Genomic DNA, 23,185 nt, shown 5'->3' on the forward strand with positions numbered 1-23,185 from the left:
GAAACAAAATTTGTGCTTTTGTGGTGTGATGGATCACAACAATTGATGCAATGCAGTAAATAAAACTAAACATTTGGTCTCTTCTTTTTTTTTTTTTCTTGTTTTGAGCAGTAGGTGTGAAGACAGTGGGGTTTGCAAGATAATAGGTATACTAATCTCCCAATGATGACTTATAATGCCAGTTTGTGTCGCTTATTTACAACTTGCAAAATGTCTGTTTATAACTATTCTAGTTATTACTTGAATTTTATGATTTTTGGTTATTTTATTATTATTTTTTTAATTTGGAGTCTTTAAGTGTCCCGGTAAATCAAGAGTCTGCTATACTTTATTATTACCGTATTTAATGTTGGTAATTTCTTACTGTGTGTCTAATTTATCAGTTAAACTTTATTATATGTATGTATATATGATATCGGTGTTTAGATACACCATAGATAACTCTTAAGAAACTACAAAGTAGTTGTTGGCGGCATCATTTGCTCTTTCTCATATTGTGCTCTGCCTTCACGACGAGTTGCCATGATATTGCACTACCTCACAACTGTGATTAACTTGTGTGATTAACTTCACAACTGGGTCGTCATGTCTGCAATACCAGGGTACCTGCCCACCCACTGATGATTGGCCAATAGCCATGAAACAGTGCTGTCTGGGTGGTGGTACTCAACTGAGAATAAGTAACAATAGTCTTCTCTATCAGTGAAGCGTTACTTATTCGAGGTAGTGCAATATCATGGCAACTCGTCGTGAAGGCAGAGCACAATATGAGAAAGAGCAAATGATGCCGCCAACAACTACTTTGTAGTTTCTTAAGAGTTATCTATGGTGTATCTAAACACCGATATCATATATAGATACCAAACTCTTAAAGTATTATGCCTTGTGCATTTATTTATTTTAAATATATGTATGTATGTACAAGAAAATAACGTTATATATGAGGTCAGCAGGTGTTCGTTTATATCCGTGGTTTCAGCCATCCACGGCCTTGGAATGTATCCCCTGTGGATACGGGGGGGGGTCTTACTGTATTCTGTATTTGTGGAAGTGGAAAATCCTTGTGGCTACTGGTCAAAATTTTATATATATGCACAGGACCATACTTATAAACAGGTGCATGAGGCACTGGCCTTGGTCCTCACCATAGGGGGGGGCCTCACATGGCCTCTGTAATCTCAAATTTTTAAAGCGATATTTTATTGCAATGTTTGTGTTTAAACAGATTGGTAAATTAATTGTTTTTTTCTGATTATATTTATATATGCAAGTTCTTTTTTTGGACTCTGGACCTCTGATATCTTTAAATGGGGCCCCATAAGAGCTTAGCACCCTGGGCCCTGAGAAGTGTAAGTGTGGTCCTGTATATGCAGTGTGTTGTTATCAGTTTTTGTTTTTGAAAGAAATGTATGATAGTTGTATTACCATATTTTTTCTTTTTTTTAATTCTGTGAACAGCATATCTCATTTTGGCAGTTTTATTACTTTGCTAAGTGATGCACACCTGTGAAATTGGACAGCCAAAATAAGTTTGTGAACATTCCTCACCGGGAATGGTAAGCATATTAATAGCATTTTGTACCATCTGCTTCGTGAGTTAATTCATGGTCTTCACAAGTGTAATTAGTATTACTTACTGCAGCAGTTCCCAACCTTTTTTGACTCACTAACCCCTTTCAACATAATATTTTTATTGCAAACACAAAGCCTATATTCTCTGAAGTTGTATAATAGTTCTGAAATCTTATTATAAAACATTTCCAGTACTATGTTTTTATAAGAAATATTGCTATTTATAAGTGATATTGCTTGCTATGTAAGGGTGCATGACCCAAACCACAACTAAATATAAATTTTGAACCGAACAGCTTAAATTAATATTAACCTATTTTGTATTTTACAAAAATATACCTATGTAAATCTCAGCAGATGCCATTACAGAATTTTTAGTGCAAACGTCCTGGAACACGTTCATGAATCCCCAGAGGTTTGCAAACCACCGGTGGGAACCACTGACTTACTGTAATGATCTTGACCTTCACTTGTCTTCATTGTATATGCCCATTGGCTAATGGAAATGCATATGTGTCAATTACCCTTGAAAGTGTCCCATATAGAGAGGTTAAAAATACCAAAAGGATACCTACTGAAGTGTCTTCATCCATATTAGAGGATGCCCATTTTGAAGAGGTTGTCTAAAATGTAATTTCTAATACTTCTGGCTGGAACCCAAGCCTGAGTGTCCACAACAAGACATGTCCCTTAAGGGAGGGACAAAATACTATAATTTTTTATTATGATATCAGGAAATTTGAAGAAAACCTAAAACTAAATCAGGCAACTAAGGAGGTTTCTGGCATTGGTGTTCTCCAGAAAATTCCACGATTGCGTGCTGATCCTTGTTTTAAATTGTGGTGTTAATAAGGTTCTAAACTAGAAATTCAAAATCTATATAAGTAGTTATAATAAAAGTCCTTTTAGTAATTTTTTCCCAATAAATAACAATTTTTGTAGTAACATGTTCTTGTAGTCATAATAATTACGCAATACACCAACGGATGTTATAAATAGTGTTACATTTATTAAAATAATGTTGTAAATAAAATAAAATAAAATTCCAATAAAAACTGATAAAACTGACTGTACAATATAATATGAATTTAAACTGCAAAGAATTATTTACAATAAAACAATGTAGATGAAACACAGGATGATAAAAGCGCTAAAATAAGCGTAGCTTTCAGAGGCATCCACCTCCTTTTTCAACAGTAAGGCTTGTCATATGGCACATCCTTAAATATCAGCAGGCTCACGGTTCTCAGCACGTGGTTCCACAGGAGCATGGGCAGCGTGCTCCCCATGTGCATTGGAACCGGAAATGGCTCGGGAGTGTGCCAGGTGGAACCGCTTATCCCATCCAAGAACCACTGCCTCGAAGAGGGGATGAATGTGGATTCCCCTGTCTCTATTAATGGTATTGTTCTCAGAGGAACAAATCCGCAAGCTCTCAAGTCACTTGCAGTCCCAAAATCTATGTGCTCGGTCAACGATAACAGCTTCGTCTGGGGAGATTTGATGGTGCTCCTCCCAAAAATGTTCTGCCACAGCAGATCTTCCATAATCCGCTGTCTTTAACGCGTTCATATGCTCCCCCAGACTATATTTGAACCGCCGTTTCGTTTCACCAACATAACATTCCCCACAATCCGGGCATCTAATCTCATATACGACCCCACTTGTAAATTCCCTTGGTACGGGGTCCTTAACCTGTGACACAACTGTGTGCAACGTACGCCCTGGAAGCTGCACACAGCGTGTCTGGCAATCACGCAATACACGAGCTATGCATTCAGTTAGGCCCGGATAGTAGGGAATGTATGCGGTGGCCACTGGTGTGAATGGTTCTCTTCGTTCGTGCTCACCTCTGATGTATTTGTCTATGATCTTCTAGGGGTAGCCGCATTTCCTGAGATCCGCTGTGACATGTTTGATTTCTTCTTTTCTATCCTCGGAGGTACTGCAATGGGATCCGGCCCTATCCAACAATGCCCTGATAACACTATTCTTGTGATGGTTGGTTTGTGCAGTATTATAATGCATATATTGGCCCCGGCACATGGACTTTCTATATACACTAGTTTTTAGCCTAGGGCCTTCCCTATGCACCAACACATCAAGGAAAGGGAGGATACCCTCTATTTCTACCTCCGAGGTAAACTGAATAAATGGGGAGAAGCTATTAAGGAAACTAAGCACTTCACCTTCTCTCTCCTTCCGAATAATTGTGAATGTATTGTCGACGTATCGTTTCCATGCACACATGGGGAAAGCCAACCCATCAAAAATCCTGGCTTCAAGCTCCTCCATAGTTAGATTTGCTATGATAGCACTAATAGGGGAACCCATTGCCACGCCATGAACCTGCTTGTACAAGCAGGTTCATGGCGTGGCAATGGGTTTGTTGCAAGCAGGTTTGTTGGTGTACCATGCAGTACTCATTACCATGCAGTACTCTTATCCAATATGATGCTGCCCTTTATGTTTTACGATGTCATGTATGGTTTTGGTCACTAACATTATAATGGTTCATTAAAGATTTAACGGATGCACCGTTTTCAAACTTTTGAATAATTTCAAGTTTTTGTTCGATTGAAACCATAACTCTTTTGCATTTATCCATTTTCACGATTTCTAAACAAAAAGAAATATATTTACTATAAAAAAAAATTGACATCCCTGCCATAAATAATATTGTCTTTTTGCTGTGCAAGCAACACAACAGTCGATGCAATGCACTAAAACAAACTAAAACTAAACATTTGTTCTTTTTTTTTTTTTTTTTTTGAGCGGTGGGTATATTAATCTCCCAATCACGACTTATAATGCTGCTTCTTGTCACTTATTTACAACTTGCAAAGCATCTGTTTATATCCATTCTATTCATTACTTGAATTTTATGATTCCCTATTGGTTTTTTTTTTTTTTTTTTTTTTAAATTTGGAGTCTTGAATTGTCCTGGTTAATCTGATCCTGGTAAATCAAGAATCTGCTGTATATATAAAAAATGGATTTTTCACAGTTGTATTCAGAAAATATTGAAAATAATGGTGGCATCAAAAATGTGAACAACATTGAATAATTTTTTTTTGATTTTTCAAATATATGAGCATGGGGTTGAAGTGATCCCATATGCTTAGAGGAAGAACAAGCCTTTTCATGACTGCTGATAGGTTAATGATATAAATGGTAAAAAAAAACCTGTAAAAATATTCTATTTTCTAATGCCAATAGCTAATTGTTGCCTGCACCTGTATCATGCAGTTTTCACCTCGCATGACAACCATAGCTGAACACATGACATTCTATACTTTTGTAATAAATGAAGGACTTTTATTTGTGTTACTCCAACCTTTTTAATTTTATTCCATTTAATATGGAAAATATGAAGTCTAACAAAGGGAAAGATTAACTGTGTTTAAACAGATTTGGATAATTTTCTGAAGAAACCACAAATAAAGTGCACTCTCTAAAGCAGCATTTTCAGTTTGACATCTTTTTACTGCTAGATCCTCCTTCACTATCCATAATATCTTTCACTGTAATAAGACAATATGGGACAACAAAAGGAAATATTTATATTTTAATGCCAAAATAATGACAGTATACAATTATTTCACAAACACCACATTACTGACAGTAATCATAATTTAATTATATCAAATTCACAAATTAAAATTTGCAAAAAATCATACAAATTATAATCAAACATTCAAGTATTATAATAATCTTAATAATAATAATACTTAAATTCCTATATATCATTGAGCTGAGAAGTGGCAAAATTCCTATATTTCATTGACAAGACTCCATGATCTGCCCTGGCAGCCCGTCTGCATTGCTCATCGAACTTCATATTTGACTGCACAATTAACCCCCAGGTCTTTTTCACTTTCCACTTCCCTGAGTGTAGTATGACACAGTTGGTACATTTCTCTTCGGTTATTGCTACCCATATACAGTAATTTGCATTTGTCAATGTTAAACTTCAGTTACCACTTCTCAGCCTATTTACCCAACTTATCTAGATCCAGTTGGAGTAGCATACTGTCTTTACTGTTGTTAACAACCCTGCCAACCTTTGTATCATCTGCAAACTTGGTCATTAAACCTGATATACCTTCATCAATATCATTGATAAATACTGAAAACAACAATGGGCCCAACACCGAACCCTGGGGAACTCCACCAATAACATTTTTCCACGAAGAGCAGTGTCCATTGATTACCACACTCTGTTGTCTCCCACTCAACCATCCCTTTATCCATTGTATCAACTTACCCTTAATGCCATACCTCTCCAATTTTTACAGCAGTCTTCCATGTGCAACAGTATCAAAAGCTTTCCTGAAATCCAACTATATGATATCAAAATTATTTTTGGCATTCAGTTCCTTTGTGACCACATCATAGTATCCAATCAGATTGGTCAGACAAGCCCTCCCTTTAACAAACCCATTCTCTGTCTTAACTATTACTTCAGTCTTGTCTAGATGATCCTGCAATGCTTCTTTAACCAGTGATTCCATTATTTTCCCCGGAACACAAGTTAAACTAACAGGTATGTAGTTACCTGTGTCACCTTTTGAACCCCCTTTGTGAATTGGTGATACATTTGCACACCTCCAGTCCATGGGGACCTCCCCGAGTCCAAGGAAGCTCTCATAATTATGGCTAAGGGTTTGCTTACTTCCTTTGCTGCCTCCTTTAATATGACTGGATAGATTCCGTCCACCCCAGGTGCCTTCCTTATGTTCAACTTCAACAATTTCTCCTCCACTTTGCTCTCGGTTATTACAAAATCACTTAGCTGCCTGTTAGAGTTTGATAAACGTCTGGCACTCCCCTGATTGAATAACTCCTCATGTGTGAACGTAGATGCAAAATAAACTCATTCAGTTTATCAGCTACCTGAGCATGATCATCAATAGTCAACCCATCTATATTAAGTGGTCCAATCTGATTCATCGCTTTCTTTTTAGAATTTACATAAGTAAAGAACTCTTTGCTGTTTATCTTTGCATCCTTTGCCAAAGATTTCTCGTAATCTGCTTTCGCCTGCCTAACCTCCTCTGTGACTTCATTACAAACTAGTTTATATCTGCCATAGGCTTCTGTGTCATCTAATACTTTATATGCATCCCATACATTTTTATTCTCTGCCATGACCCTCATTAATTTATCTGGCATCCATTTAGGCCTAAACATTGAACAGCATTTCTTAGTTGGAATGAAAAGCCTATTAGCCTCCAAAATTAAGTCCCTGAAGGCTTCCCATTTAGAATTCAACGTTGGTAACATCATTAGTTGATCCCACTGTACAGAATTTAAAAACTGTATGAGAACTCTATAGTCACCTTTACGAAAGCAAAAGCTCTTCCTTTAGCCTTGATGGTAGTTACATCTTTTAAGTAATTGCCACATCAGTACATTGTGATCACTGTCACCCAGTGGTTCCTTTATCTGCAAATTCTTAATGCATGAATAATCACTGCTGATAATCAGATCAAGAGTATTACTCCCTCTGGTTGCCTCTCGAACACGTTGCTCTTTAAAAACAGTCCTCCAATAAATCCACCACAAAAGTCTTGCTAGTGTGCGAGTGACCAACACACAAATTCCAGTCAATATGTGGAAAGTTAAAAGTCCCTATTATAAGCATTCTGATTTAGTGGCCCACTATTTCTCTGCACAATTGCTCATTATACTCATCGGATTCATTAGGCCTGTAACACACACCTAATCTCATTTTTCCTTTCCCAGTGCTTTTTTCACACCAGACTCAACACTGCATTGTCCACTGTCAATTGGATGCAGTTCCTTAGATTTTATGTTTTTCTTAACTAACAGCATAACCCCTCCTTCCTTCCTGTCCTGTCTATCCTTTCATACACATTTTACTCCCCAAATTCCAATTCTGCACTGCTTATATCTGTGTGGCACCATGTCTCTGATATCCCAACAGTATCTGCCTTTGATGTCTTGATTGTCACTTGAAGCTCATCAAATTTATTAATTATACTCCTAGCACTGGTGTATATGCAAGTATACATGCACCTGTTTCTACTCTTAGTTACACTAACACAGTCCATGTATTTACTTGTTCCACTATGACTCCCAGCAGTCCTGGAAATCTCCATTACCTTGCTTTCCAGGCTGCTGCTCATTCTAATAGAAGCAGTGCAAGAATCACTTTTGCCTCTGCTTGCCCGGCCACTGTTAACCTTTTAGTTGTGTATACCCCCCAAGCTAGCTTTCTGTCCCACCTAACACTGCCTCTATAGCATCAGCAAATATTCTTGCACCCCCATCCCTGTAGAAGCAGTCTCTCCTGTCAACAAGCACAGACCAGGGTGAAAAAAATTCTACCCCTTGAGCCTTGCACAATCTCTCCAAGGCCGAATTGGTCAACAAGGCTCTCATCATATAGTCCCCTCCTATTGTGTCTGGGCAGATTTGCAGACACTTTCACATTCCACCCTAACTTGTGATTTTTTTTCAACATTGACCTGTACTTGTTGAGTAAATCTGTATATTGTTTGCTCTTAATGTCATTAGTTCCAACGTGTACAACAACATCACCTTTTGTGCCCTTAAAAGATGATACCTGCTGTACAACGTCATCAACTTTTGCCCCTGGCAGACATACCCTGGTCCTGTTCCACCTATCTTTCTTGCATAGTATATTCCCTGTCTCCCTGACAATAGAGTCACCAACAATAACTTTGGGACCAGCGCATTCTGATTTGGAGATTGCCTCCGTTTTTCCTGATGGACAGGAGTAAGCTCTGTTGTTGAGCTGAGCAGCTGAGAGCTTGATGGGTCCCTCATTAATTTCTTCTAGGGCAATTACCCTACACCTTAAGCTCTCATAGATGCTCATCAGAACGCCGAGTTGGTGCCTAATTTCTTGACACTCTAGACACCTAGCACACACACACACACAAAGGCATCCTCCTTGGCTAGATCATGTCTTGTTTTAGAAGGTCGGCAAACATTTTACACATTTTTCGAGACTGTGATGCATTGGAGAATCACCCTCTTCGTTTCTCCCCTGAGTCACAGCAATCTTGCTAGTCTGTGATTTTTCCTCACAGCTCTAGTCTGGGTCATGATTTCCGTTTAAATACAATTTAATTAACAATGAATTTTAATAAGATTATTATTATTTTTGATTAATTCATAATCCTATATTAAGCTAACTGATTCCTAATATGGTGCTTCATATTACGCTATCTAGTTTTACTTTATACCTTACGCTATCAGTTCGAGATATATATACATTATGCTATTTCTTATCGACTACAATATGGCGGCTAGTTCAACAATATTGGTGCCAACACCAGGAGTCGTAACTTCCAAAAATTATTGGTTAAATTCAAAATAAGAAGCTAACAATGCTACTAAGCCTATTTAATATCTCTGTAAAACACAATGTACTATGTTAATTAACGAAAAATACAGTAAAAATTAAAAATACTTATCCCTTTACAGCAGCCAAAAATCCACTGACTGTTCTCTTTCGTGACCCGAGCACCCTCTGCCTCAGTGATATATAGGAATTTTGTTAGCAGGGACAGGGAGGTGATTATCCCGTTATACAAGGCATGGCCAGGCCACACCTAGAGTACTGTGTACAGTTCTGGAGGCCTCATTTTAGGAAGGATATAGAGTTGCTAGAATGAGTACAAAGAAAGGCAAAAAGATTGGTGGGGAACAAAGGGGTGTTCTTACCAAGAAAGGCTTAAGTTCTGCAAATTGCATCACCTGGAGAATAGGCACCTGCAAAGTGATCTGACTGAAGTGTATAAGGCCTTGAATGGGTTGAGCAAGCTGAATTGATGTGCAGAAATTTGCTTTTAGCCAGCGGGTAGTTGATTGGTGGAACAGACTTCCATCTTTAGTTGTGGAAACTGATAGCCTATATAAATTGAAGGCTGGGCTGGACTGGACAGGCATTTGGAACAAATGGAGGGATGAAATTGGAAGTTTTTTTTTGGCTGATGCTGCATAAGCTTGCTTTCTTGCATTGTATGCTTCTGCTAATGCTAAACTCCATTATTTGAGTAACACTTGTCTCCATGCAGTCTGCGTTGTCATAGAATGGATTGATTGTATGGTCGAATTTTATGATTGGGTGAAGATGATCGTTGTGAAGGAATTTTCTTTCTGATTGATTTGTGTCGTCGAGGGAGGGGTGCTTATCTGAAATAGGGTGTTTTTCCCCTATCCTGCTGTTTTAAAATCGGTAAACGAGTTCACGATTTAAACAAAGGGTCAAGTGGGGGAAAACACCCTAGACATATTAATATAGGAGGACAGTGGGTAGGGAAAGCAGAGTGGCACCTGGCATTCACTGATCTGGAGTTTTACTTACTTTAAGTAATTTTATTATAATAATAACAAGAAAATGGGATATTTTTACCGAATATGTTTTTTCCAGGATTCTATCTAAATATGGTATTTTAAAGGGCTCGAAGAAGGTATAAATAGTACTGTTTTTTATGGTACCAAGAACTGCTTAAAATAGAATGATATCAAAATACAGTCTGATTTTTTATGTCCAGGAATGAATTTCCTATTTATAACATTGTGTTTATGGGAAAATAACCTTTGAAAATAACATAAATCAGGGGATATCTGTATTCAAAATGTATCCTATTATGAATATTTGTTTAAATTATTTTTTCTCCTTACAGTTAAGAGATGTAAAAGCTGTGGGATCAAAATTTTTTCACGTACTTTACCCAAAACAAAAGAAAGCACTTTTAAAAGATTGTAAGTATTTTTCTAAAATTCAATACCTCCAGAATTTTGAAGATGGATTTTATTCAATAAAAAATATTTGGTTAGATCATTATATGCTGTATTACCATGAGTACTAGTGCATGTTTTTTTACAGTTTGTTGTTTATGCAAATATTATTATTATGAGCCATATGGTGCAAGGAAGCCTGAGGCTTATGCTGCACCAGCAAAAAAAAATTTCTGATTAACCAGAGAGAGAGAGAGAGAGAGAGAGAGAGAGGTAGAAGGGAATCACCAAGAAAGAGAAAAATTATGATATCCAGCTCAGGACCCTGGGTGTGCCAAGGGTCTTTTGCTGGATATCATCATTCTTCTCTTCCTTGGTGATTACCTTCTACTTCTCTCTCTGTAGATGGCAGTGCATTAGCAGAGAGGTATAAATGAAACTACAGAAGAATGTAATATTTACAATTGGCATGCTGTGTTGAAATAAGATCAGTGAATTTTAAACTTGAAAAGGTTATGGGATGTTATAGGAGATGATTTAGAATAAGATGGATTGCAGAGTATTTCAACATTATTCGCAATTGGCCAAAATTGTACATTGACAAGGAAGACTACTTATTTTGACAATAAAAGTTCTCTCAAGTTGGTTCTATCTTCTGAAAAAATTTTGCTCGAAGTTGAAAAAGGTTTTTTGCCCACAAACCTTTTTAAATAAAAGTTAATGATGAGTGCATATTGTGCTTGAAGGGATCTTACTCTTAAAAGTGGAAAATGATTCTCTAGAGTAACTAATCTTGACATATAATCTTGATAAATAGTGGACCAGTAAATCAGATTGTCTTATAATGGGGCATTTTAATTTCCCAGATATTGTTTGTTGTTTGGTTTTTAGCAACTAAGATCATATTGCTCCGGGAATATGCGGTGGTCATTCCCTGACCTTTCCACATCCTCCGTATTTGGTGGGCACGGGCTCGAACCCCGGTCTAATCAAGCATGTGCTACGCACTGCTGCTCCTGCCCACCTGGCTACTGAGGCACCTCCCAGATATTGACTGGAACTTGGGGGTTGGTCACTCACCCACTAGTAAGGCTTTTGTGGATTTATTGGATGATTGTTTTCTACAGCAGCATTTTTTTGAGTCGATTTCTGTCAGCATTGTATCGACACCAGCATTTGAATTTGCTGCCATTGTTATCAATATAGCAGATACTTGTAGTTCCGTGAAACTTGTAGCAGTTTAATCAGTATCAGCGGAGGATTACAAATTATAAATTATAGCACTACTTACGTGATTTAATTTAATTTGTCACCTAGCTCCTAATGTATGACAGTAATATTCGTAGGGCTTTTAGAATCAGTGATATGGTATAGATGGCTAGTGTGAGAGTTCGAACCATATGGGTGGCAATAGATAGTTAAATTTATTATCTTTTATAACTACTTAGATTTTACAAACGTAATTTTTTAACTCAGTACATATAACGACTTAGATTTTACAAATGTAACGTTACAACTTAATACCTATAACTTGATAGTAGATACGAAATTCATATTACTTGACTTGGAGTTAAAACTTGATACTGAAATATATATATAAGTATAGTGTTATAACTACATTGAGATATAAGTTTAGTGTTATTTTTAATTAAAATTGAATCGAAATCATGCCTCAGAGCAACAAAGCAAAAGGCTCAAGCAAATGTACTGCTGGTTTGATGTTTGTGGAGCATTCGGGAACAGGACATGATATTGCTAAGAGGAATGTCTTTGTGTGTGCTCGGTGTGAGGAAATCAGGTGCCAACTTAGCGTTGTTATGGGCTTATATGAGAGCTTGAAGAATAGGGTAGATGCCCTTTATGGATTTAAATTGAGGGGCTCATCAAGCTCTCAGCTACCCACATCAATGCCAGAGCTTGCACTTGAACATCAGGCAACACAGCGACAATCCCTAAGGCAGAATGTGCTGATCCTACAGGAACCAGTTGTTGTCGGTGATTGTATTGTCAGGGAAACTGGGAATATATTGTGCAAGAAGGCTAGGTGGAACAGGACAAGGGTATTGTCTGCCAGGGGAAAAGGTTAATGATGTTGTAGAGCAGATATCATCTTTTAAGGGCACAAAAGGTGATATTGTTGTACACATTTGAACTAATGATATTAAGAGTAGGAGACCAGCGGAATTGGCCGCCTCCGTAGCCAGGTGGGAAGGAGCAGCAGTGTGTAGCACATGCTTCTTGATTAGACCGGGGTTCAAGCCTGTCACCACCAAATACGGAGGATGCGGAAAGGTCAGGGAATGACCACCGCATATCCCGGAGCAATATGGCCTTAGTTGCTAATGCTCCTAAAAAAAAAAACCAGCGGAATTACTTAACAAGTGCAGGTCAATGTTGAAAAAAAGTCGCGAGTTAGGGTTAAATTTGAAAGTCTCTACAATTCTGCCCAGACACGTTAATAGGGATTATATGATGAGAGCCTTGTTGATAAATTTGACCCTGGAGAGATTGCGCAAGGCTCAAGGGGTAGAATTTTCCTCAGCGTAGTCTATGCTTGTTTACATGAGATACTGCTTCTACAGGGTTGGGATACACTTAAATAGAAAGGGTGCAAGAGCATGTGCTGATGCTATCTAGGCAGAGTTAGGTGGGTCAGAAAACTGCTAGCTTGGGGGGGGGATACATGGACTAGTACATTAACAGTAGCTGCCGGCAGAGGTGAAAGTAATTCTTGAACTGCTTCTATTGGAATGAGTGGCAGGATGGAAAACAAGGTGGTGCTTCCGTAGCCAGGTGGGCAGGAACAGCAGTGAGTAGCACACGCTTCTTGATTAGACCAGAGTTCAAGCCCGTGACCACCAAATACGGAGGATGCGGAAAGGTCAGGGAATGACCACCGCATATCCCTCTAGCAATGTGGCCTTAGTTGCTAATGCTACTAAAAAAAAAAAAGAAAGTAAGGTAATACATGGGCTGTTATAGGGTAGTTAAGAATAAGAACAGGTGTATGTATACTTGCATGTACACCAATGCTAGGAGTCTGATGAATTTGAGGTGTTGGTCAGAACATCAAAATCAGATATTGTTGGAATATCAGAGACATGGTGTCACACAGAGGTAAGGAATGCAGAATTGGAATTTGGGAGTACAATGTGTACAGGAAGGATAGAGAGAATAGGCATGGAGGAGGGGTTATGCTCTTAGTTAAGAAAAACATAAAAATATAAGGAAGTGCATCCGGTTGATATGGATGGACAGTGCAGTGTCGAGTCAGTTTGATGTGACATAACCCCTGGGAAAGCAAAATTAAGAGTAGGTGTGTGTTATAGGCCAAATGACTCTGATGTGTATAATACAAAACTGAACAGAGAAATGGAGTTTGCTAGTAAATCAGATTGTCTTATGGGGGATTTTAATTTCCCAGATATTGACTGGAACTTGTGCGTTGGTCACTCACACACTAATAAGCTTTTGTGGAATTATTGGATGATTGTTTTCTACAGCAGTATATTCAGAAGGCAACTAGGAGAAGAAACACTCTTGATCTGATTATCAATGGTGATTCTTCATGCATTAAGAATCTACAGATAAAGGAGCTAGGTGGCAGTGATCACAGTGTGCTGATGTGGGATATACTCCAAGAGGTAACTACCATCAGGGGTGAGGAGAAGGGTTTTTGCTTTCGTATAGGTGACTAAAGTGGTCTGAGACAGTATGTAAATTCTATACAGTGGGACCAACTGATGATGTTCCCAACAGCAAATTCTAAATGGGAAGCATTTAAAGAATTAATCTTGGAAGCTATTTGGCTTTTCATACCAACTAAGAAATACTGTTCAAGGTTTAGGCCTAAATGGATGTCAGATGAACTAATGAGACATGTGGCAAAGAAGAATCATGCATGGGATACATATAAATTAACAGGTGACTCAGAAGCCTATGGTAGATATAAGCTGGTCTGTAATGAAGTCACAAAGGAGGTTGACAAGCAAAAGCAGATTCCGAGGGTGGGGGAAGTACCCATGACTGAAGATGTGTAAATGTGACCCCAATTCATAAAGGAGGATCAAAAGGTGACACAAGTAATTACAGACCTGTTAGTTTAACTTCTGTTCTGGGGAAATTAATGGAGGCACTGGTTAAAGAAGCACTGCAGGATCATCTAAACAAGACTCCAGTTATAGTTCAGACACAGCATGGGTTTGTTAAGGGAAAGTCTTGTCTGACCAGTTTGATTGGATACTATGATGTGGTCACTAAGGAACTGGATGCAAAGAATAATTTTGATATCATATACTTGGATCTTAGAAAGGCTTTTGATACTGTTGCACATGGAAGACTGCTGCACAAATTGGGGCAGTGTGGCATTGGAGGGTGCTAAGAATCTCTGGGTACGACCAGGCTGCCATGCACGGAAACTGAACTTGGCCTGTTATAACGTAAGAACACTCATCGGTCAAGACAGGATATTAGAGCTGGAAAAGGAATTAGAAAATGTGATTTGGAATATCATCGGTTTGGCTGAAACAAGAAGAAGAAATGAATCACTTATAAGTTTATCAAGTGGAAATCTGCTGTACACCAATGAAAACAGTGAAAGGAGTGAAGGCGGAGTTGGGTTTCTGGTCCATAAAGATTTTAAAAACAACATTTTGGAATTCAAAGTACATCACCAAGGGTGTCAAGACTAATACTCAAGATTTCTAAGAGATACAAGCTAAAGATTATAATGATTTATGCACCAACATCGAGCCATGATGATGAAGAGGTTGAAGAAATGTACACGGAAATTAAGAGTCTTCTAGATGAGCAGAAAACCCACTACACTATTATTATGGGAGACTTCATTGCTAAGGTTGGAAAAAGACAAAACAGCGCAGAAAGGGGAACTATAGGAAATTTTGGAATTGGTGAAAGAAATGAAAGAGGTGAAAGACTTGTGGAATTTGCAAAATCTCAAGGACTGTCAGTAATGAACAGTCCTTGATACTGTTCATTACTGACAGTCTAAATACTAGAAGAAAAGGGTGAACAGAAAGTGGACATGGAAGAGTCCAAATGGATTAACAACTAATGAAATCGACTTCATCCTCACTAACAGAAGATATATTGTGAATGATGTTACCATCCTGAATAAGGTAAATGTTGGAAGTGATCACAGAATGGTAAGATGTACACTTGATATAGATGTAGGAAAGGAAAGGAAAAAACTGACTCGAGTAAATAATATGAAGGGCTTTGAGATAACAGAAGAGGAGAAAAAGCAGTATGTACTGGAACTTAAGAACAAGTATGAGCTTCTGCAGACTGCTCAGGACCAAGATATCGACGAGGAATATTACAACTTTTTGAAAGTGATAAAGCCCAAGAAACCTATAGGGAAAAAGAAATCCAAAGAAGAAAAAAATTAGTCAAGAAACACTTGTCATGATGAACCGAAGACGACAAATGAAAAGCAAGAAAAACACTGACAGGGAGAAAATTGAGTATACTGAGCTATGCAAAGCCATTAGAAAGAGACTCAGAGAGGACATAAGAAGATTTAACACAAGAAAAGTAGAACAAGCATTAAGGGAAAACAAAGGATTTAAATCAGCAGCCATGAGCAATAATACAGAAAGACAAATGATACTGAAACTCAAGAATAGCGATGGTGTACTAATAAACAGCAGAGAAGGCATAATTCAAATAGCAGAAGACTATTATAGAGAATTATACAAGGAGCAGGGGAATGATGCCAGCAGTGGAGAAGATGGATTGCAAAGTACCAATACATACAACATACCCAATATTCTTCCTGATGAGGTAGAACATGCATTGAAGAAAATGAAGAATCAGAAAGCCCCAGGGGAAGATGAAGTTACTGTAGAGTTGTTAAAATTGGGAGGAAGAGAGATAACACAAAAACTGGCAAGGCTCTTCACAAAGTGCATTAGAAAAGGTGTGACGCCTAAGCAGTGGAATAATGCAATCATAGTTTTGCTGCATAAGAAAGGAGATAAATCAGAAATTGGAAATTATAGACCAATTAGCTTGTTATCCCATATCTACAAGTTGTTCACAAGGGTCATTACTAACAGATTAGAAAGAATACTAGATGAGAATCAACCGAAAGAGCAAGCTGGCTTTAGGACAGGATTCTCAACTATGGATCACCTTCATGTAATATCACAGCTAATGGAGAAAGCAAATGAATATAAAACACCATTATGCCTGGCATTTGTGGATTACGAAAAGGCATTTGACTCCGTACAGCATAAGGCAATGTTTCGGGCACTGGAAAGACAAGGTATTGATACCCCATATATTATGATTTTGAAGAAAATATATGAGAGTGCTACCTCTTTTATTAGACTAGACAAAGACAGTAGGAAATTTAAAATTGAGAAAGGAGTTCGACAAGGAGACACTATCTCCGAAGCTGTTTACTGCTGCCCTTAAGGAAGCTTTCAGAAGATTAGACTGGTCGCAGAAAGGAGTCAATGTGAACGGAGAGTACCTAAACCATTTATGATTTGCAGATGACGTTGTGGTCATAAGCCATGATCCCAAAGAATTAGAGGAAAATCTTAATCAGTTATGCACAGCTAGTAAGGATTTTGGACTAAAGATGAATATGGCTAAAACAAAAGTAATGATGGACAAGTATGCCACAGAAAGGGAAATAATGATTGAAGGAGCAGTAATTGAAAAGGTGGAGTCATATACTTATCTGGGACAAGTTATTAGCTGTAATAATGATAAATGGCTGGAAGTCAAGAGAAGAATAAATTTTGGATGGATAGCATTCAGGAAATATAGTCACATACTGAAGAGCAATATCCCAGTTTGTCTGAAACGTAAAATAATGAACCAATGTATACTCCCCACCATGACTTATGGAAGTGAAACTTGGGCACTCATCAAAAGAATGGAAGAGAAGCTGAGAACTACACAGCGAAGAATGGAACGAATCATATCTTTTAAGGGCACAAAAGGTGATATAGTTGTATACGTTGGCACTAATAATATTAAGAGTAGGAGACCGGCAGAATTACTTAACTAGTACAGGTCACTGTTGAACAAAAGCCGAGAATCAGGGTTGAATTTGAAAGTGTCTGCAATTCTGCCCAGACACGATAGGAGGGAGTATATGATGAGAGCCTTGTCGATCAATTCAGCCCTGGAAAGATTGTGCAAGTCTCATGGGGTAGAATTTTTTTCAGCCTGGACTGTATTTGTTAACAGGAGAGATTGCTTCTACAGGGATGGGATACACTTGAATAGAAAGGGTGCAAGAATATTTGCTGATGCTATCGAGGCAGTGTTAGGTGGGTCGGAAAACTGCTAGCTTGGGGGGAGACAAAGACCAATAGATTGACAGTAGCCACTGGCAGAGGTGAAAGAGATTCTTGCACTGCTTCTATTAGAATGAGCAGAAGCCTGAAAAACAAGATGCAAGATATTTCAGAGACTGCTGGGAGCCATTGCGGTACAAGTAAACACATGGGTTGTGTTAGGGTAGCTAAGAATAGAAACAGGTGCAGGTATACTTGCGTGTACACCAATGCTAGGAGTTTAGTAAATAAATTTGATGAATTTGAGGTATTGCTCAAAACATCAAAGGCAGATATTTTTGGGATATCAGAGACGTGGTGTCACACAGATATAAGGGATGCAGAACTGCAATTTGGGGAGTACAATGTCTACAGAAAGGATAGACAGGATAGGAAGGGGGAAGGGGTTATGCTATTAGTTAAGAAACACATAAAAACCAAGGAAGTGAAGCCAGTCGACATCGCTGGACAGTGCAGTGTTGAGTCAGTTTGGTGTAACATAAGCATTGGGAGATCAAAATTGAGAGTAGGAGTGTGCTATAGGCCTAATGACTCTGATGAGTATAATAAGAAACTGTACAGGGAAATAGAGTGGGCCAGTAAATCAGAGAGTCTTATAATGGGAGATTTTAATTTCCCAGATATTGACTGGAATTTGGGGGCTGGTCACTCACACACTAGCAGGGCTTTTGTGGATTTATTGGATGATTGTTTTCTACATCAGCATGTTCGGCAGGCAACTAGAGGGAGTAATACTCTTGATTTGATTATCAGCAGTGATTCTTCATGCATTAAGAATCTGCAGATAAATGAACCACTAGGTGGCAGTGATCACAGTGTGCTGAAGTGGGATTTACTCAAAGAGGTAACTACCTTTAGGGGTAAAGGGAAGGGTTATTGCTTCCGTAAAGGAGACTACGATGGACTGAGACAGTATTTAAATTCTATACAGTGGGACCAACTGATGATGTTATCAACAGCAAATTCAAAATGGGAAGCATTCAAAGAACTTATCTTGGAAGCTACTAGGCTTTACATACCAACTAAGAAATATTGTTCAAGGTTTAGGCCAAAATGGATGCCAGATGAACTAATGAGGCATATGGCAGAGAAGAAAAATGCATGGGATACTTACAAATTAACACATGACACAGAAGCCTATGATAGATACAAGTTGATATGCAACCAAGTTACAAAGGAGGTTAGGCAGGCGAAGCAGATTACGAGAAATCCTTGGCAAGGGATGCAAAGAAAAACAGCAAAGAGTTCTTTACTTATGTAAACATGTTTACTTATGTAAAGGGGATGAATCAGATTGGTCCACTTGATATTGATGGGTCAACTGTTGATGATCCTGCTCAGGTAGCTAACAAACTAAATGAATATTTTGCATCGACATTCACACATGAGGAGTTATTCAGCGAGGGGAATGCCAGAGGTGTATTCAACTCTAGCAGTAAGCTACAGAATCTTGAAATAACTGGGAGTAAAGTGGAGGAGAAACTGTTGAAGATAAACACAAGAAAGGCACCCGGGGTGGATGGGATCTATCCAGTTATATTAAAGGAGGCAGCAAAGGAAGTAAGCAAACTCTTAGCCATAATTATGAGAGCTTCCTTGGACTCAGGGGAGGTACCCATAGACTGGAAATGTGCAAATGTGACCCCAATTCACAAAGGAGGATCAAAGGCTGACACAAGTAATTATAGACCTGTGAGCTTAACTTCTGTTCCAGGAAAATTAATGGAGGCACTGGTTAAAGAAGCAGTGCAGGATCATCTAGACAAGACTTCAGTTATAGCTCGGACACAGCATGGTTTTGTTAAGGGGAAGTCTTGCCTGACCAATTTGATTGGATACTATGATGCAGTCACAAAAGAACTGGATGCAGGGAATAGCTTTGATATTATATACTTGGATCTTAGAAAGGCTTTTGATACTGTTGCACATGGAAGACTGCTACACAAATTGGAGCAGTGTGACATTGGAGGCAAATTGCTGCTATGGATAAAGGGGTGGTTGAGGGGGAGAAGACAGAGAGTGGTAATCAATGGACACTGCTCATTGTGGACTAATGTTATTAGTGGAGTCCCTCAGGGCTCAGTGTTGGGTCCATTATTGTTTTCTGTATTTATAAATGATATTGATGATGGTATATCAAGCTTAATGTCCAAGTTTGCAGATGATACAAAGGTTGGCAGGGTTGTCAAGGACACTACTGACACTATGCTGCTGCTGCAACAGGATCTGGAAAGGTTGAGCAGATGGGCTGAGAGGTGGCAAATGAAGTTTAACATTGACAAATGTAAAGTACTACACATGGGAAACAGCAACCCCAGAGCAACGTATCAACTCTGTGGTAGAGAATGAAAGGGACTTGGGGGTGGTTGTGCAGGCAGATATGAAGTTCTCTGAGCAGTGCAGACGGGCTGCAAGAGTAGCTCATGGAGTATTGTCAATGATATACAGGAATTTTTACAGCAGGGATAAGGAGGTGATTATTCCCTTGTATAAGGCAATGGTCAGGCCACACCTAGAGTACTGTATACAGGTCTGGAGGCCTCATTTCAAGAGGATGTAGAGCTGCTGGAACGAGTACAGAGAAGGGCGACAAGATTGGTGAATGGAACAAAGGGGTGCTCTTATGAAGAAGGGCTTAAGTTTTGCAAATTACAGTGTCTGGAGACTAGGCACCAGCGAGGTGATCTGATAGAGGTGTATAAAGCCTTGAATGATTTGAGCATGCTCAATGCTGATGGGATTCTTCCTCTAGCTCAGAAAAATCACCTGAGAGGGCATAAATTCAAATTGAGGAAAGACAGATGTAGGATAGACGTGCGGAAATTTGCCTTTAGCCAGCGGGTGATTGGTTGGTGGAACAGACTTCCATCCCTTGTGGTGGAGGTTGATAGCCTAAATAAGTTTAAGGCTCAGCCGGACAGGTATTTTGAACGAACAGAGGGGTGAAGTGGAAGTGGTTTTTTTTTTTTGGCTGATGCTGCATAAGCTTGCTTTCTTGCATCAAATGCCTCTACTAATGCTAATGCTAATATTGGAAATCAGACCGGTAGATAAGAAGAGAAACACATGGATTAGGCAACAAACTCAAGTAAAGGACATTCTTATCAAAACTAAAGAACTAAAATGGTCTTGGGCAGGACACATAGCTCGAAGACATGATGACAGATGGACTAAGAAAATAACAGAATGGTATCCAAGAGGAGCTAGAAGAAAACCTGGAAGACAAAGGTGGAGATGGATAGATGAAATTCATGAGTTTGTGGGTAGTAAATGGATGGCCAGTGCTCAAAACAGAAGGAACTGCAAAGTTGCTGGAGAGGCAACTTTCCAGTTCCTTCATCCTACAGTGGATTGAAAATGGCTGATGATGATGATGATGGCATTGGAGGAAAATTGCTGCTATGGATAAAGGGATGGTTGAGTGGGAGAAGACAGAGAGTGGTAATCAATGGTCACTGCTCTTTGTGGACTAACGTTATTAGCGGAATCTTCCAGAGATCAGTGTTGAGTCCATTGTTGTTTTCTGTATTTATTAATGATACTGATGATGGGATATCAGGCTGAATGTCCAAGTTTTCAGAAGATACGAAGGTTTGCATGGTTGTTAATTACACCAGTGACTGTAGATAACTGCAACAGGATCTAGAAAAGTTGAGCAGATTGGCTGAAAAGTGGCAACTGAAGTTTAACATTGACAAATGTAAAGTACTGTATACGCCTAGAGCAGTGGTTCTCAAAGTGGGTGCCGTGACGTCAAATTTAGCATTGGCTTACATAGTGGCTGTCGCTACAAAAGGTTGTTGATTTTCATGCAACTGTGTAAATTAGAAGTCGTCATGATATAATTTCTGATTGCATCGCAGTATGTATGCACCTATATATACAGAACAGCTGAGCAGAGCAGATTGCATCGCAGTATGTATGCACCTATATATACAGAACAGCTGAGCAAAGCTGTCTGTCGCGTACACTGTATTTGAAACAGCACCAACTTAAAAAATATTCTGCCAGCGCCCATTGCACCCGGTGCTGGGGTTGCCGGGAATTTTTCATAGTGAATTTAGGGTGCTTTCACATTAAAAAGTTTGAGAACCACTGGCCTTGAGTAACATATGAATTGTGTGGTACTACACTGAGGTTTGTAGAGAATGAAAAGGACCTGGGGGTAATTGTGCAGGCAGATATGAAGTTTTCTGAGCAGTGCAGACGGTCTGCAAGAGTAGCTCATGGTGTCGTGTCAATGATATACAAATTTTTCTAGCAGGGATGAGGAGATGATTATCCCCTTGTATAAGGCAATGGTCAGGCCACATCTTGAATACTGTATACAGGTCTGGAGGCCTCATTTTAAGAAGGATGTAGAGCTGTTGGAACGAGTACAGAGAAGGGCAACAAGATTATTGCATAGAACAAAGGATTGGTGTTACCAAGAAAGTTGGGCGCCTCCGTAGCCAGGTGGGAAGGAGCAGCAGTGCGTAGTACACGCTTCTTGATTAGACCAGGGTTCGAGCCCGTCACCACCAAATACGGAGGATGCGTAAAGGTCAAGGGAATGACCACCGCATATTCCCGCAGCAATATGGCCTGAGTTGCTAATGCTCCTAAAAACCAAATAACAAACAAACAAACAAACCAAGAAAGGCTTAATTTCTGCAAATTGCAGCTTCTGGAGACTAGGCGCCTACGAGGTGATCTGATTGAAGTGTATAAGACCTTGAATGGTTTGAGCATGCTCAACGCTGATGGCACTCTTCCTCTTGCGCAGATTAATTGCCTAAGGGGACATCGATTAAAATTGAGGAAAGACTTATAGAATAGATGTGCAGAAATTTGCCTTTAGCCAGCGGGTGGTTGATTGTTGAAACAAACTTTCATCTGTTGTAGAAGTTGACAGCTTAAATAAATTCATGGCAGAACTAGACAAACATTTGGTGGGAATGGATGGGTGAAATTGGAAGGAATTTTTTTTTTTTTTTTTTTTTTTGGGTAATGCTATATAAGTTTTCTTGCATGATATGTTTCTACTTTGGAGTATATGTTTATCCCTGAAATTCATCTGTTGTTTTGAAGAAATGAGTCATCCACGCTTTCACTAAATTTCACGTCTCTGTGTACAATGTCTGAGAGGAAATCATTGAGTGTAGGGTGAAAAAGTGGAAGTGCTTAATAGTGTAGATCAGGGTGTTAAAAAAAAGAAAAGAAATTGCTTTAAAATTTGGTTTTTCTGCATTAACCATTCTGAAACAGTAACCATTGTGTGTTAACCATTCTGAAAAACTGTATTTTGATTTTCAAACTGTTTTAGGAAATGGGACCCAGTCGGAAGCATGCGAAATTATGCCTGTATGAAGATGTAGATGAGGCCATTTTTTAAGTGGGTGAAGTTGATTCGAGACCAAAACATGCTGATATGAGGGCATTAATAAAAGAAAAGACTATGGAGTATTCATCTTTTCTGGGGCATAAAACATTCCAAGCCAGTTCAGATTGGCTGGACAAATTTAAAGAGTTCCCTTGCTTACTTGAAAAAGTTATTT

General features: G+C 38.8%; 1 protein-coding gene across 2 annotated transcripts in view; it reads left to right on the plus strand.

Annotated features, from left to right (window-relative positions):
- LOC150085604 (protein YIPF6) overlaps positions 1 to 23,185 on the plus strand; it is a 168,737-nt gene that overhangs the window by 55,756 nt on the left and 89,796 nt on the right. For both annotated transcript variants that reach the window (XR_016546930.1, XM_090373386.1), the window contains exon 3: positions 10,257 to 10,335. Coding sequence is in view for 1 of the 2 variants with exons in the window: in XM_090373386.1 (XP_090229512.1) it covers positions 10,257 to 10,335 (79 nt within the window). In the remaining variant the exon portion in view is untranslated. The remainder of the gene's footprint in view (positions 1 to 10,256; positions 10,336 to 23,185) is intronic.

The sequence above is a fragment of the Mastigoproctus giganteus genome, chromosome 5, assembly GCF_048544385.1.
Source record: "Mastigoproctus giganteus isolate SK-2022 chromosome 5, ASM4854438v1, whole genome shotgun sequence".
In the NCBI taxonomy this organism is placed as follows: Eukaryota; Metazoa; Arthropoda; class Arachnida; order Uropygi; family Thelyphonidae; genus Mastigoproctus; species Mastigoproctus giganteus.